This window comes from Zosterops lateralis (assembly GCF_965231275.1).
Source record: "Zosterops lateralis genome assembly, chromosome: 4".
NCBI classification, from domain to species: domain Eukaryota; kingdom Metazoa; phylum Chordata; class Aves; order Passeriformes; family Zosteropidae; genus Zosterops; species Zosterops lateralis.
In genome coordinates this window covers 139,399-156,501 of record NC_139765.1, presented here as the reverse complement: position 1 = coordinate 156,501, position 17,103 = coordinate 139,399, and the positions used below count along the sequence as shown (strand labels likewise).

Here is a 17,103-nt window from a genome sequence, read left to right as displayed (position 1 = left end):
GATCAGCATTTATGTTCTCATAGTCTAGTTAGTAAAAGCTCATGCTTTGATTTCAGCAGGTCCCATGACTATCTAGTTTAATTTATCATGGTGTGAGCAGGGTCATGACATTCTGTCTTTTTTCTGAGTTTTGGAAGGTTTTTTTAAGGGTAGATTGAAGTTCTGTGGTTTCTGATAGTGATACTTTGAAGGGTAGCCTCTGGAGAAAGAGCAGTCGCTAAGGCTGAGCTCAGCTATTGAGGGAAATTAAGGTTTTCCACAGAAATAGTCTCTGTTTGGGCAAGGGCTGTGTGTGGGCTGGGTTAGGTTGAAGGCAAGGTGTATTTCATTTGTGCCCTGAAGTAGGGGAACACTTCATGATCTCAGGCTGGGAGAAGGCATTCTGGAGCTGCCAGAAACATGTGGAAAGCAGTTCTCAAATGTGGGCCTGGTTGGCACTGCTGTCTCTCTCTGTGGGGTAAATGAAGCTCTTGATAATACAGGAGTCGCTCTTTCTCTGTCTCTATTTTTCCCTGTTTTGCCTCTCCTCTCGGCTGTCTAACACAGTACCCTGTAATTTCCCTAGGGAGACAAGCCTGCTGCTTTGCATGCAAGTCACTCCTGAGTGCTGAGCAGTGACTGTGATGCTGTTCCCTCACTCTTTGGTGCACTCATGACTTTTAATTACCAATTTTCTCCAACAACAGAGGAGGCTTCATTGGCTTCTTTGTTTGCTTTGCCTTTCCACTGAGGTCTTGGCTCTCTGATATAATTAAGAGCAATTTAGTAATTATGCAGGCATCTGATTAGAAGTTCCACGACCTTGGTTGTTCCATGTCAATCAAGGGGCAAAGCTTTCAAGGTGAGAAATTTGCCACTTAGTGAAGAGTGACCTTTTCTCTTCCCTTTGCTAAGATAAGGCAGCTCTGCCTTCCATTTCCAGGAAGGAGCTGCCTTATCTGGGGAAGCTGACTGTTCTGATCTGTGAAAAGAGCAGCTTGCAGTGTTGATGGAGAGGAAACTTGTTCACTGTGGGAGACTTGGCTGAGTGTGTCTAACTCTTGCTTCAGTACTACAAAGCTGCAGGATGTTCTGAGGTTGTTTTGTGGGAACCGGTGGATTGGCACAGTGCTTTTGAGAGTGGCAGGCCTATCTGTACTTTGTTGAAGGTGGAGTGAAAGTCTCTCTTACTCTCTATGAAAAAAGGAATATTTTCACAACCAGGTCTTTGTTCCCATTTTAGCCAATCAAGATTTCTGCTCAGAGTTGTTGCTGACATGACAATTGAGTATGAATTCTTAAAATTAACACGCCGAGATGACACAAGAAAGATACCTTTCCATTTAGGTAATTAGAAGAAAACACAGGGAGCTTTCCTCCTCTTCCCCCCTTTTTGGGCAATTTGGGAAATAACTCATGTGACAAGTCTCTGCCAACCTCTCTTCTTTCCGGTCATTCTCAAAGAAACTTCCTTGCTGTTGACTGCGCAATAGGAAAGGCAAACAGTAAGGAGAAACTAAGGTAATTTCAGTACATATGAGTTGTTGATTTATTTTAGTTTGTGTTTTTTTTAATGCAGACAGGGAAGTCTCTTGTTTGTACTCTGTTCCTTGTTGGAGAAAATTTGTTACTGAGTAGCAGCCTTCAAGATCTTGTGAGCTAATTTTGTCTAATGATAAGTCTCTGTTAATTAAAAGGGTTTTGGCAAAGATCTTATGAACTTCTCCATCCTGAGGGGATTCCTTTACCCTCAGTCCCTGACCACAGTGGCTGTTACTCTCTGGAAACAGGCAAGGAGAAGTAAGTCATAACAACAAATCAGTGTGTGCCTCACAGCGGAAGTGTTCCCTTCTTTCTTAGCCCACAGTTTTGGCAATATTGTTGGATTCTCCCACTCCCACTATTCTTGACACAATTGCTGTGTTATTCTTTTATTACACAAAGTGACAGTTCTACCTTCTCAACCAGCTTCAGACACTGGAGACTCACATGTGTTGGAGTAATTTTCTGTTCCTATGGGTGACTTTTGTGTACTCAGTCAGCCCTGGAGGAAGAGATTCAAACAAGTCATTTTGTTTTACAGGCATGACTTCCATTAGGGATCCAGCGTGGAGAAAACTGTCTGGAAAATAACACTGAGTGGCTTGAAATGTCTATTACAGGCTCGCTCCTATGGGAGTGTGCACAGTGAGGGGAGAGTTGGGGGAGGAACACCAGTACCAAAGGTCTGTTCTTCACACTTGACTGGCACATTAAATTCCCTTTCCATGGTGCATCTCTCTGACTTGCTGTGCTGCTGTCGGGCTTTGCAAATGGGGAAGGTTGTAAGGGTTTAGGTGTAAATGCAGCTGACAGCTGGGGCAGAGCAGTGCTTTTGGAGACAGGAGACCCGTTTGTAGGTGCTAATGAAAGAGTTTCTGGTTTTCTTCCATCTAATTCCTCCAGAACCTAAATTACCCACCTGGGGTTTCTCTTTAACACATTTTACCATCCAAGTTCTTTAACCTAGGCTCCAGAAACTTTCATCCCCGTCTCTAAATCTGCCAGACATTTTATTGAAGGAATTCACCATGCTGTGCCATTAATAATTTTTATTCCCTACTGTCCCTGGGACAGCATGGTGAATTGGATTCCCTTCTTAATTTATCCAAGAACACGATCCTTATTCTGGATTAATGTGCATTATAAAACCAGGTATGTGCATTTTAGTTTACTTTTAGGACTCTTGTTTTAGATCAACCAGCAAAGCTGAATCTGAAGACATGCTTGGTGGGCCTAAGAGGCATAACAAGACATTCCTTTAGAAGAGGAGGTAAAGCTGTTGTACTTCTGCTCTGTGTCAGTGCAGTAGGAACAGCCTTCTGGTAATCTGTGACATACATATAACATTCCAATGGATATATACATGTATACAACATTCCAGTGGCTCTGTACCAAGAAGCAAGGAAGTTCATGGTCTCCACAGTGCAGTTCTCTTTGTTGTTTTGTCGCAGTGTCCAGAGCAATCTCAGATCTTTTTAAAGACATTATCTCTCCCTACCCTGGATATAGTTCACAAAAGGGTCAAGCTGGGCATTTCTCCACTGTTTGTTTCCTGTGACTCTGCATTAACACACATTTTCTTTTCAATGGGGAGGAAGATCTTTGGCTGGTCTGAGAAAGGAGCTTTGATGGGAGAATGAGAAACCTAATGTTTGTCTACACACAGTTGATTAATTTAAGGTTACAAGATGCTAAAACACCTTCTCAACTGTCTGCCAAATAAGATCTATTACTTCAAGCAACATGGAAGCAAAATTTATTTTTGACAGTCTTGTAAAATTCTGTCCAAACGGGATTACCCCTCCTTTCACAAGTGATTAAAAAAAAAAAAAAGGAGAAAAACAAAATTGAAAACACTTGAGGCTATTACTACAAAATATTGAGCTTCAGTGAGTAAATCATTTTTGCAAGGATGAGTGGAGACTCTAAAGATAACAAAGCAGTTACTATACTTTTCTAGTAACTTTCACTAGTTACAGGACTGATACCAGTTTTACTGCAACTCCTCTGAGGAAAGGCTGGGAGAGTTGGGGTTGTTCAGCCTGGAGAAGACGAGACTGAGGAGACCTTATTGCAGCCTGTCAGTACCTAAAAGGGGCTTATACGAAAGATGAGGACAGGGCCTGTTGTGATAGGGCAAGGAGTACTGGTTTTAAATGAAGAGGGTAGATTCAGACTAAATGTAATGAAGACGTGTTCTGTGATGAGGCTGGTAAAAAGCCAGAACAGGTTGCTCAGAGTGTTCAAGGCCAGGTTGGCCAAGGCTCTGACTAACTTGATCATCTGAAGATGTCCCTGCTCCCTGCAGGGTCTTGGACTAGAAGGCCTTTAAGGGTCCCTTCCAAGCCAAACTATTCAGTGATTCTGTACTGTCATCAGCTGCCTAATATCTCAAGACTCCTTTTATTTAGTATATATTTCTTCTAAAAAACTGAAAGCATGTCTGCTTTTGGACCAGTCAGTGGTATGAGGCAAATAAAAAGCCTGGAAGGTTAAAGAGGAACTTGTTTGTGACATTTTTCTACTAAGGGAAAAAGAGAAGCTGCTTTTCTAGAGAAGAGAACAAGCTGCAGGGGAAGAGGGAGAAGGGTGCACTGATGGTAGGTCAAAATTCTAAGTTTCCAGTTTTACATAAACTTAATGCACGGTAGTGGGAGTGAAATGAGAGATTAAAAATCAAAATGAAATGTTTTTTTGTGTGAAAACGTGACCTGTGGAGGGTGATATATGCTGGATCCTGCTGAGGACAACCTGGCAACCTTGATCACTCTCCAATCTGCAGAACCATTCAGCATCACAGGATCAGGGCAATATGCAAATGCTGAAACACCTGCAAATCAGACTTGAGGAGCAATCAAAGTGAGATAAACATTAATTAGTATAATACCCAAACTCTTAATGGAGGAAGGAACGTTGATTACACAGCCTCACTGGGGACTTCTTTCTGTCAGAGATGGTGTATGATGACAGTTTCTGATTACACTTACTCAGACAAGAAGTAAGACTTTAAAAACTGCTTAAATATGGAGAGAGAAGAGCAGAAAGCAAACAAGTTGATCTTTTTATGAGTAGTTGAATATGTTTGACTCATCATAAGAGTATGTGTTTTTCCTTTTTGCCTTTCAAACTTTTGAGGTGAATTTTTGAGCTGATTTTGGATGCTTCCCTGGATCACTGTAAACCATAAGTGTCTTAGACTTTTCTTTGCTCTCCCCATCTTGATCCTGAGATGTTGCCAGCTGCAGGGGCAGAGGCACTGAGTGGGAGTGGGCTTCTCACAGCCTTCATTTTTGACACTGTTTACTTTCCTTGTTACCCTGCTCCAGTATCAGCTGCTTGGAGAGTCTGGGAATAAATTTAAATACAATAGCCATGAACTCAATCCTTTTTCATTCATAGCTCCTGCAATAAGGGAGAAATTTAATAAAAGCACATGTCGTATAGGAAAAAAAAAAAAGAAAAAAAAAAGAAAAAAAAAATAGCAGCTTGACTTTTAAGCAAAAAGCCAAGGTTTTATAGAATAAATTTACTATATGTACCCTGAAGTTTAGAACAGCAATGCCAAATATCCCCCTGCTGTCTTGCTATCTCTCAGACTTGGAGCTTGGCCTGGGAGGTGACCAGAAGCCTGACTTGCTGTGATGTGTACAGTCCTTATTTAAGGAAAGAGTAATTTAATACTTTGTCTACCTTATCCTCCTGTGCAACTTCATTTCTCATTCTGCTCTGTAATGTTCTTTCTCCTTGGTTGATCGCTTACTTTTGTACTTCAGACATGGAAATGAAGTTCTTTGGTATTCTGGAGAGGTTTGCTCCAGCCTCTGTTGCCTACCCCTTCTCATTCACCTTGGTGTGCAGCTTGCCTGTCCTCTCTCCCGTTTCAGAAGTTTTGTCATCCCCGTCACTTTCAGGTGACGTGGACGTTCAACATAGAGAGCAAAGGGTCTCTGGCTGCTGTGATGCTTCCTTACAGCTGCATTCTGTCTTTCTCAGACACCTTCCTTAGAATCTTTTGGCCTGTCTTTAGACCTTCCCTGGTTTTAAACTTTTTTTCTGATACTGTCTGATTCCTAGCAAGTACAGATGATAAAAATTGCAATGTTTTTGGTTGGCACTGTGAAGTGCTTGGAGACTTGCAAACAAGTGTGGCATTATTGCCAGTGCTGACAGTACTGTCAGGCAGTATCCAGCGTCCCAGATTCCTAATGCCTCAAATCTTTCTCCTGTGGGAGTAAGGAAACAGCAATTTTTCCACCATGAATAGACAACAGCAGAGGAAGTCTTTCAGTGGCCACCTGAATGTGAGATTTATCAGAGAGTTATAATGGAATAAGAGGAAGTTACCTGCTCTGTGGTTTCAGATGGGACAGAGGACAGGGGGCCAGCAAGAGAGGCTCTCAAGAGGTTCCCAAGGGTTGTGAGGAAGTATTCCTGGAAGTTGCTGTGGGTGTTGGAGAAAATTGCCTGTAAAATGGAGAGTGGTTTAACCACAGCAGGATGAGGACTTTAGGACAAAGGAGAAACAAGATCTAAGTTGGAGGTGAAGCACAGAGGGCTTGAGGGCAAAAATATTTCAGAGGGACAAGGGAAAGTGAAAACTTGAATCAAAGCAGCTGAAAGGTTGGCTTTAATATCTGCTTAGATGAAAAAATAAAAGTCTGTATGGATTAAGAGATAATCCACTGGATAGATTTAGTTTGCCACGTGTATTGCTTCCCCGAAGAAAAGCGCTGGGAGGAGAAAGTTGATTTGGCTCAGTGCCCAGCATATGAAGGTAGGGGATGTATTCTCCTTTTTCCACAGACCCTCCCTTTCACTTGTCTTGAATGAAGCACATCCTGCTGAAAGGGATGGACTGTCACTGTAGCCTCCTGCTCCTTTGCAACTCCAAAGTCATGGTGAATCTAAAGGCATTTCTCAAGTAGAAAAGAGCACTGAGAGCAAAATAACACAGCAGTGACTAAGAAAATAGGCATGGGGTAGGTTCAGATGCTCATGGTGGTTTTGGCTGCCTGGGCAATGGGTTCTGAGAGGCAGAATTGGGCCATTTTATTAACACTTAATCCCTCTTGTCCTGGTTGTCCTTGTCCTCCCTTTAATGGAGGTGAAGGTCTGAATGCCACCTTTCTGCCAGCACTGCCCCTGAAATCCTCAGCCATATCCCTCCATTCCTTCCTTCCTGTTTCCTTCCTTCACAAAAACTGGTTCAGTTTCCACAACAGTAGACAAAGTTGATCAAACATGAGGAGGTTTTATCCATGTATTTTTTCCAGTAAGGATATGGTGTATTGTCTCTTATGACTAACACACACAGCTCTGTATCTTGAACTGTTAGTGCATAAGTCATGCACTTCCAGGAGCCTGTACATGTGATGGAGTTTGGATTAGTTGGATTGAGGGGATTTATTTTTTTTTTCAAAGTTATCTTGATCAGCAACAATAAATTAATTCTGTAGACTTATATGTATTCCTTCTGTGTTGTGGGCCTGCATCTGTACAACCTCAGGTAAAGGTTTTTGGCAGATCTCATAAGGTCAGTGGGATTTGGCCTGTCATATCCCAGAGCAGGAGATCACAGGAGAAAGTACAGAGTGTCTCACAGAACATCCATCATGGTTTGAAACACCTCAGCTGGCACTGGACAACTTCCCCAGCTTTTGCTGGGAGCAGGCTGCCTGCTGATACAGCCTCCTTTCCCTGATGGTGTTTGGTGGGCAGTGGGGATGGATATCTTCCCCCTTTTTTTTACTTTTTCTTTGAGTGAGGGAAGGGAGGGGAAGAGGTTGGTGCCTGGTGAAGCACTGGGGATAATGTGGGGCAGCAAAAGGGAGTGAGGGAGGTGTTTGCCCCACTGGACTCGCTCACATCCATGAAGTGAAAGGGAGGAGAACACTTAGTGGTTTCCAGACCTGAACCTGCATAACTATTTGCTTAGCACTTCCTTCTGGGACAGAAGCATGTGCCTTGTCAGATCCTGAAAATTGTGTCTGGAAGTGAGCAGAGTGTACTGGCTAAAAGGCAATTGATAACCTCACTTTTATTTGGAGCTTCAGGAAAGTTTGTGGAGTTCTTCTAGGAGAGAGGTCTACTCTCAGGTGAGAGAGAAAATTGCATCATTGATTTGAATGAGAGCAGCAAAGCAGAAATAAATGAGTAGGTTTTTTCAGCTTTGAAGGAAGTAAAAATAGTGAGATGCCCCTAGGGAACAGTACTGGAAATAGTGTCAATCAATACAATTATGAAACTTCTAGAAAAGAGGTGAACTGTGAGGTGGGGAAATTTGCTGGTAAGAGCAGTTAGGAAAGCTTTAGGTCCTTCAGAGGCATCTCACACTTGAACAAAACAAGGCAATGGGGCAGTCTTATGACACATGAAATTTACTGCAGACAGGTGCTAGGAAATGCACACTGAAAGGAACAACAGAAACTACTCTGAGAACCTATCAAGTGTATAAGTGACGTGGACTTACTCCACTGAGGCAGAGGGAGGGTGTGGGAAGGAAATCATGAACAGATTTGTACTCGGTGTTGGTACAAAATACAAGCTGTTAGACTGTGTTTAAAATAAAATGGAGTAATGGAGAATAATTCTGAGAGGGAGAATCTCATGAGGTTCAATTTTGCTCATCTCCCACTCCAAACAGAATAAGGTAGAAACAGGCTGTGTGCTATCATGCCATATGTATAAGGAAGGATTTTTCATGCCTCCAGGAAGAGAAGAGCATGGCTATAAACAAACAGAAATACTTGAAGCTGTTTAGAGAAAGTGAGGGTTTTTTTCAGAATGGTACAAGGAGAATAGGCTGCTTGTACTTGCTGTTTTTCACTACCTACATTGGAGGGGGGTGTTATATTTTCAACCAGCCCTGTTTTGCACTGTGAAACAACCTGGTCCCCTGAGATTCACATCCTTCTCTGAGGGGCTGGGAGCTGGCTGTTTTAAAAAAAGAAACAACCCCACTCATTCTGGATCTTCAGCTCAAGAAATGTTCTTGCCTCCTAGGATTTCTCAGCGGGTGGAGGCCAGCCGGGCACAGCTCCAGGCGATTGGGGAGAGAGTCACACTTGCCCAGGCGAAGATTGAAAAGATAAAGGGCAGCAAGAAGGCTATTAAGGTAGTGACTTCAGTGAAGGCTGCATGGCCTCTTTTCTTCCTTCTTTCTTTACTCCTGATGTCAGCTCTGGAGAAGAAAAGGTGCTCGGCTGCTGCAGCTGCTGCCCACTCACCCCTCTATGCCTTGATGCTGAGCAGGATTGTGGTGAGAATCCCATTCCTGACTTGGCCAATTGATGAATTCTAGACCTGTGAGCCACAGCTCCAGGCTTTATATAGCCTTTACAGGTTTCTATCCCAGCTGCTTCTTGAGAAAGGACATGTGCTGAGCTAAGCCTAACACCCTCACTTGTGGCTCATAGACACTTACTTGAATGAAAGTCAGAGAGCCCCCCTTTAGTGCATCTTAATCCCATTGAGCCATATAAGACTGGTGAAAATCCTTCTTTCCCCATTCTTGCTCCATTTTATAAAGAATTTCCAAGTCCTTTCCTGCCAGTGGAAGCCTTTTTGCTAGTGATCTCCTAGTACTTTTAGAGAGAGAAAAGAGCTCTGGCAATTCCAGTTTCAGAAGTGGCAGCCCATGCAAATTTGAGTCTGTGTGCTTAGTCCTTCGGAGTCTGTTGACTCCAAGGCTCTCCCTTCCCACTGGCTGCACAGATTGCATTTTACTCCTCTTCATGTGTTTCTGTATCATAGGATTGCCTAGTTGTTGGGATTTTTCAGTCCCTCCTTTTTTCTCCGTAGGTATTTTCCAGTGCCAAGTACCCGGCCCCTGAACGGCTGCAGGAGTACTGTTCAATTTTTGCTGGTGCAGAAGACCCAGCTAAACAGAAATGGCCAAGACACAAGATTCAGAGCAAACACCGAATGCTGGATGAAAAAGCTCTGCAGGTAAGGGGGAGAACAGACCTTGGGAAGGACAAGCAAAGGGAACCTGGAGGCTGTTAATCTCTTCGATAAAGTGGGCCAGGGCTTTGGGACACAGACTAGGACTAGAACATACTTTCATTTGGCCTGTCAGAGGGGAGAGTGTGAGGTCAGGCTGGGAAACTTGTGGAGATGCCAGCTGGAGAGGACCATGTCAGTACAAGAGCTCATCTGAGTGGCTGTCAACTGCCAGGTCTCTGGAGCAGTTCCCTTTCCTGAAATGCTGCAGTTTCCTGCAGTGGTGTTAAGGGCTTAAGGCTTTGGCTGTGCATAGCAAGCCAACTGGGATCACACTCATAGTTGTTTCAGAAATAGTTATATCAGAGCCTTCAGAAACTAACTTCTGGTGAGTGGGGAAAGGTAAGAAGGCTTGTGAATGTGCCAGGAGAAAAAGGAGTCATTCATTGGAGCATTTTTCTGCCCCAGGAAATCATTGCACTTGGGCATTGTCCCTGGGTTGGAAGGAGAAGAGTTGACATGCTTAAAGTTCAAAAGTCGCCATGCATGTGCTGTGTCAGGAGTAGCAGATTCCTAGCAGGTTAAGGATCAATTTGACAACTTCCCTGCTTTCCACCCCTAAAGAGACTTCCTTCCTCATCCTTGTGTGACTTGGCTGAAAATAAAGCTGCCATTGAATAATTTATCATGCTAAACTTTCCTGAGTGTTAATGGAGTTGAGACCTCACACAACGAGGTAGTTATGAATATTTCAGGCAGGCCAAGGAAGCAGGATGGCTGGCTGGATGGACAGCTGGCAAACTCAAGCAGGGTTCCTGCTTCCTCCAGTCCTGACACAGTAGCACAGGCAGAGCTGCATGGGACATGCTGGTGTCTGGCAGGGGGGGCAGTGAGTGTTGTTGCTGGCTGGTGCCCCCATCCCACTGGAGTGTGGGAGGAGCAGAGGCAGGCAAGGGAGTGGACAGGGAGATGGGCTCCCACCCTGAAGTGCTTGTGCTGAACTACAGCCTGTTGCACAGGGAAGGGATTGAGTTGTTAAAAAGCAGTGTCCCACAAAGAGCAAAGGGTGTGCTTGTTCAGCTGGCTCCAGTTGGCTCCACGTGCCATTCCCCACAGCCATCTGCCTGGGATGCCACCTCTTCCAGTCCCAGTCAGTCTCTGTACCGTTGCCATGTCCTGCCCTTTGTGACTAAAGCTGCCATCACCACCGAGTCTTTGTTTCAGGCCCTGGGGGATGTTTGTTGCTCCCCTCCTGTGACCCATCTTTTGATCCTCTTTTAGGACTGTTGATCTTTCTCTGGCTTTGCTGCCAAGTCTGCAGCAGTTGTCACTCTTGCCAGGCTCTCACACACGAGGTCCTGCAGCTCCTCTGTGGGGTGGGGGATGCTGCTGTCAGCTGGTGAAGGATAGTGGGGCTCAGTGTGGCCAAGCTCCAACCACATTCCAGGGGGACAGGCCCTTCTCAGCCATAGCTAAGTACAGAGCCTGATGTGCCTCACAGTAATGAAGTGTGACAGGGAGAAGTCTAATGTTTGCATTTATGCTTTCCTTAATTATTCAGGGCTTTCAGCAGAGGCTCGCTGCCTGTTTTCACTTCCAATGAGAACCTCTTTGCTGCGAGCAGTCGCAGCGGCCTTTGCTAAACTCCACTTGCACACATGCACACACCACCTCATCAGGAAAGCAAACTCTGCTTGAGGGGAAGTGGTGGCAGCCTGTGCTTAGCCTTTAGGGTTTTTGCTCTGAGGGGTAAGCAACTGAGTTGGAAATGTGTGTGGTTCTGCAGTTAATTTTAAATACTTCCCCCTTGGAATTTCTTCTTGGCCCCTCCATCCCACACAAGTGAAAACTCAGCTGTTTCGAGGATGCTGTTTATGTTGGTAAGGTATGAGTGGGTAAGAGTGCCAGAAACACAGTGCTTGTGGTAAGCCTGGAAAGCCAGTTGCTTTGCACACTGCAGTGGTGGCGGCAAGGCAGGGCTAAGGAGGGCTGGCAGCAGCCCTGTGGGGCTCCCCAGGCACTGGTTTCTCACTGCCTTTGTGCTGGGAGCTGCACATGCCACTCCAGAGACTGGAAAACAGGGTGGGAGATATTGTCTGCCTGGGCGTTGGAAGAAGTCCAAGCAAAAGTTACCATCCACTGCTGGAGTAACTTTGGTAGGCTTCAGAAGTGTCAGTAACTTGGCATGTCCTTGTGAATTCTGACTCTCCCAGAGCCTGCCATAGGCATGTGGAGGCTAAACCAGGTTTTTGTCTAAACCAGGTTTTTGTCACTTGTTCATCTTGAAGTGCTTTCCCAGATGGCCTCAGTACTCCATTGGTGTGGGGGGAGTGGGATTTCTGGTATGTCACACCAATTCCCTTTGTAATAGTGTGTGTTTGATTAAACTGAAGAACCAGAGGGACTTTATATATTTTTAGCTGTAGGTTCTTAGGAAGAAAAATGCCTGAAAAGGCAGTGCCCTTCCTTGGGGGTGTGATGCTGCCTGGTACTAGACCCCAGGTTGGAGTGTTTGAGCATTCAAACACACCCCCATGACTTCAGTATGTCAAGGCTGCCAAACCTCGGCTTAAGAGCTTAGTGTTCCTATAAGAAAACTAATTTTTAAATGGCACCTTAACTTGTGGAATTCACTGTTGCAGGATATTTTTGATAGTGTGCGATTGTTCCAAGTTTTGGAACAGATATAGGTACTCGAGTAAGACTAGCACTTTGATCGCATTTAAAATAAAAGGATTATATTTCACATTTCAGAATACTCATGCCTAGTGCTTTTATAACTGCCTTAGATGAGGTTTGTAAGTAAATGTAGGTAATGGTTGCTTTCTCACTACACCCTTAAAGTCATGCACAATCTTCCAGTGCTAACTGAAATCTACAAATTAAAAAATATATAAATGACTTGAGGGCTAAGTGTGTCTGAACAGTTCCAGCAAAAAAAAGTCAGTACTCCCTCATGCTTAAAAAATTAAACATTGGGAAATGAATATTAATGATCAAAAGAACCTTTATTTTTGAGTCACTGCTTCTACAATCTCTAAATATGAATTTCTATATTTTTGCCTATTTGCTTCTATTAAAAAAAAAAAAAAGGTGTTCATTTCAATGCATTTTTCACAAGTTGGAACCTGAATTGAATCAAAACCTTACAGGTCCTTTCTTATAACATTTTATAGTCTCAGAGCATCATATAAAATCTTAGTGGATTACCTGAACTGTGACTAAGCCATTTCCTTGGATTTCTGGCTACCAGATTCAAGACTGAAATTTCAATCAGCAGGAATGCTTGTGTCACTGAGATGTGGTCTTAAAACTGAACCACCAGTGGTCTCCATTTCTCTCCTGCAAGTTACAAGGAGGGGAGAGGGACTCAGAGAACGGGGTGGTGCAGGGGTGCTGGAAGTAGTGAGGCAGTAGGAAGCTGTGGACAGTATTTGGAGTGGTCGTCCTCTGGTGGCAGAAGAAAACCGCAGGTGTGGCCAGTTATTTAACCTGACAAAGTGCTCTGGTTTCTCCTGGTATGAACACTCACTCACTGCCTTGTAGCTGCTGCTTGCCTTAGTTGTGAAGAAAGAACTGTGAAGGGGCTGATGAGGGGTCTGCAGAGGGGTCTGAGGTGAAGGTTTGTTCATCCCAAACTGTCTCTGTTCGGGAATGATGCCTTTCCTCCCCATAGAGCAGAGTGTGCTAACCCTGTATAACTCCCTATAGAGTTAGAAAGCACTCAGCTTCATCTCCCAGAGCCTGTGGCAGTGGGCACTGTCACGCCAGCTGAAACACTGGTCTGATGTGGGATGGCAATTCCTGTGCTCTATAAAAGTCAGGCTGTTCAGATGTACTAAGTCCTTTTCGAAAGGGAGCTCTATATATTATGCATGAAGTTTTAGAACCGAGAGAGAGAAGATTTCAGTTCATTAGAGTTGAAAACTCCTGCAAATCCCTCAGGCTTTGCAAAACCATCTGGCACACGTTCCACCCTGCACACTCCTTTCTGCCTGATCTCTTGCCTAGTGCAAGCCCTCTGTTCTTTCTCAACCTCTTTTTCCTTTGCCTTCTCTGCATATCCCACCAGTGCGGTCACAGCTCTTAAAACATCAAGTGGAGGCAACAGAGGAGAGGTAATAGAGATGTGTGGGGAACTCTGCCTGCATGAAAATGTGTCAAAATTGGACACTGTAACAAAAGCCTTTTAGGCTGTGGTGCTTGATCCCTGCCTCTGTCTATAGAGCAGGAGTGGTGGTTTTATTCTGGTGGATCCTTGCCACAGTAACACGCGTTCAGTCTGACCCATCCACGGCACCAAAAGCGCTTGCCACGAGTCTGAACTGCCAACATTTGTCATGAGTGTGGGGTTGCAATGTTGTCCATGTGCTTACTAGCTCAAAGGGAGGTAGAGAAGGAACAGTAGAATTCCCAGACCATACAGTGCATCCATGTGGGTTGTGGTGGCTGGGGAGAGCTGCCTCAGCAGCTATGGTTCTAGTGTCTTACCACCTTTTATCTGTTTCTTGCAGGAAAAGCTCAAGTATTTCCCTGTGTGTGTGAGCACCAAAATTCACCAGGAGGATGATGCAGAAGAAGGCCTTGGCAGCCTTCCCAGGAACATCAGCTCCCTCAGCTCCCTGCTACTCTTCAATACCACTGAGAACCTGTGAGAGCTTGAGCAGTGTTGTGCTGCTCACCTGCCTGTTTGTCCTCCCTTCCCCAGGGGTAGCAGTGATTGCTTGTTTTCCTGGGGATGTTACCTATCAGGATCTTGATAGGACAGGATAGGGCTCTGGTGGCTTCCAGCTGCGAGCCTTGCCTGCCCTGCCCTTTGCCTTGGGTGGAAGTAGTTATTTTGTCTGCACCTGATCCTCTACTCACCTGATTCAACCCAATTTTGCACTTTCTTTTGTTTAGTTCTTACTGTTCCTTTGTAATTTCTCTCCAGCCTTAATATATGCTGTCACTCCTGCCCTTCTCTGCCCTGTGTGCCAGCCTAGGCACTGCTTCTTCTCCTGACAATTCCTCACAGCATTACTTTACTGCTTTTGCTGCTTTAATGTCTCCACCACCTCCCTCATTGCAGTTTCCTTTCCCACTGGGCTTTGCATCATGGTTCTTCCTTCTGCTCTTATTGAAGAACTCTTCAAGCTCTGCTTGAGCTGCTGAACCTTCTCTTTCTCCTGCTGAGCCATGGATCATTTTGTCTTTTTGTCTGTCCTCCTGGACTTTCAGTGACAAGTCATTGGTGTCCTGCTGCAGACTGGGATGGTTCCAGGCCGAGTGGTAGAAAGGGGAGAGCTTGGTCATTGTGGCACTACAGTGAGGCTTTGCTTTAGAATTTGACTGGAGGCTGCACTGGTGGCATGGGGAGCTGCTTGCCTCTTGGTTGTGGAGAGGAGAGGCAGGAAAATGGAGCTAAAAGAAGGAACCTGGAAGGCCCAACATGGTCCATTGTTATGAATGAAGTCAGGTCTCTGCCTCCAAGGCCTTCTTGTGTACAGTTTCTTCAGGGCTTGGCTCTCAAGGCAGTATCACTAGAATACTTGTTCTCTGCCCTTAGGTACAAGAAGTATGTGTTCCTGGATCCTCTGGCTGGAGCAGTGACCAAGACCCATGTGGCTCTGGAAACAGAGACAGAAGAGAAGCTCTTTGATGCACCTCTCTCCATCACCGAAAGGGGACAGCTGGACCGACAGGTGAGATTTGGCTCCTTACACTTCAGAGGGTTTTACTCAGCCCTCTGAAAAGAAGGGGCTTCTAGGGTGGTGAGCAGGTAGGACAATAGCCCCTTACAGGGCTGCAGAGTACCTCATTTATCAGAAGGACATTGCCTGGTTTTGTGTTTGAGGTCCTAGTGTGAGCTTGATGGGTGAGACAAAAGCCTCACACTTGGCAGGCATTTCTCTCTGCTCAAGCCTTTCTTGAGTGATGGAAGGAGAGTAATGGGATATCGACTCACCTTGCTGCTTGACCTCAGGGCTGTAGGGGGGTTTGGAGGATGTATCACTTGATAAGCTCCATTGTGCCAACTCCTGAGCCTCGTGCAGTGTCTGAGAGTGAGGTGCCACTGCTAGAAGGTCCCTGGAGTGATCCCTGTCATTCCTGCTGGGAAGGGGTGCCTGCTGGTGCAAACAGAAGGGCCAGCCAGACTGAACGGAGGGCTTGGTGTACACATGGGGCAGGCAGTGCACCAACCTGGTTGCCCCAACATGTGACTGGTACCTGACACCTTATAGAGGCCATACCTGGCCTGGGGTGTACCAGCTTTGCTGGAGTGTCATTTGGGGCTGGGAAAAGGAGCCTGGGAATCATTTGCTCATCATGAGCTGGAGAATATAATGTATATATATTGTGAACAAACTCTTTATTCACAGTGCACCATCACTACCGTGTTGCCTGTGCATTAAACGCAAAAACCCCTGTAACTACTGGGTTGTGCTTTTGCATTTCAATCTTTGAAATGGTTCAGACACTATCCTCTTTTGGAGGAGAAGGGACTGGTTTATTTAGGCTGCAACAGTGAGTGCATGAACCTTTCAGGGTTCACTTGCTACCATGAAACTAAGAAGAGTCCTGCATTTCCTCCTCCTGCAGTCTGCCTTTCCCAAGCCTGGTCTGCAGGAGGTAGCTTCTGAGCACAGAGCTGTAGGGGTGGCTGATGTACCAAGGTACACCAGCCCAGCTCTGCCTGCTGCCCAGATTGTTCCCTGCAGTGCCCCTGTTTGCAGCAAGCACATAGTCACTGCCTTACCTTGTTGGTTTGGGTTTCTTTAGGTCACTGAAAATTACTTCTACGTGCCAGATCTGGGCCAGGTCCCTGAGATTGATGTGCCCTCCTACCTGCCAGACCTGCCTGGCATTGCTGCAGATCTCATGTACAGTGCTGACCTGGGCCCCGGCATTGCACCCTCTGCCCCCAGCAGTGCTATTCCAGAGCTGCCCACTTTCAACACTGAGTCAGTGGAGCCGTCGCAACCAGGTATTTTCAGTCCCTGATCCCAGGACCCTATGAAGGAGGAAGGCAGGGATTTCTAGAAAGTGGTGACAAGGCAGAAAGTCTCTTGGTAGAAATTTTAAGATGGATGTTGGACAGATGATCAGTGTTGCACCTCTGGCTTAGGCCTGAGTGAAAGCTGCAACCTGCTCAAGCTCTGGCCTGACTGCAGCCCCTTTACCTCCCTCCCCCTCTCTCTGCATGGCTAGGGAGGAGGGAGCACAGTGTGCAAGGGCTTCGTGTCTGTCAGTCTGATGGGATGCCCTTGTGTGAGTGGGATGCAGCTGGGGAGGGAGAGCAGGGGAATCTCAGGCTCTTGCCTTGGCCCTGCCTTGCTGTTAAGAGATGGTGCACAGGGCAGGAGTGCTCTAGTGCAGGTGCTGAGGACTCTGATCTGTTGCTGCTGAGCTGTGTGAAGCTCTGAGCTGAAACTCTCAATGTGCCATCCTCTGGGACTCTTCAGATACAACTTCTTTCATATTTCAGATCTTCAAGATGCTGAGCTATTGCCACCTCCTCCCCCTCCGCCTCCCCCACCCCCTCCTGTTACGCCAACTCCGGTGCCTCCTCCGCCGCCTCTGCCCCAGCCGGCAGCTCCCTCGGAACCAGCTCAGACAGCGAGGGAGGAGAGCAGCAGCACAGTGCCTGCAGGTAAGGGC

At 45.8% G+C, this 17,103-nt stretch overlaps 1 protein-coding gene across 6 annotated transcripts in view; it reads left to right on the top strand.

The window, feature by feature from the left end:
* Positions 1 to 17,103, top strand: part of WASHC1 (WASH complex subunit 1) — a gene marked incomplete at its 5' end in the record, with an annotated part of 31,467 nt that overhangs the window by 11,644 nt on the left and 2,720 nt on the right. For all 6 annotated transcript variants that reach the window (XM_083859858.1, XM_083859859.1, XM_083859861.1 and 3 more), the window contains 6 exons: positions 8,524 to 8,635; positions 9,322 to 9,468; positions 13,977 to 14,113; positions 15,011 to 15,146; positions 16,225 to 16,429; positions 16,931 to 17,095. In XM_083859858.1, coding sequence (XP_083715984.1) covers positions 8,524 to 8,635; positions 9,322 to 9,468; positions 13,977 to 14,113; positions 15,011 to 15,146; positions 16,225 to 16,429; positions 16,931 to 17,095 — 902 coding nt within the window. The remainder of the gene's footprint in view (positions 1 to 8,523; positions 8,636 to 9,321; positions 9,469 to 13,976; positions 14,114 to 15,010; positions 15,147 to 16,224; positions 16,430 to 16,930; positions 17,096 to 17,103) is intronic.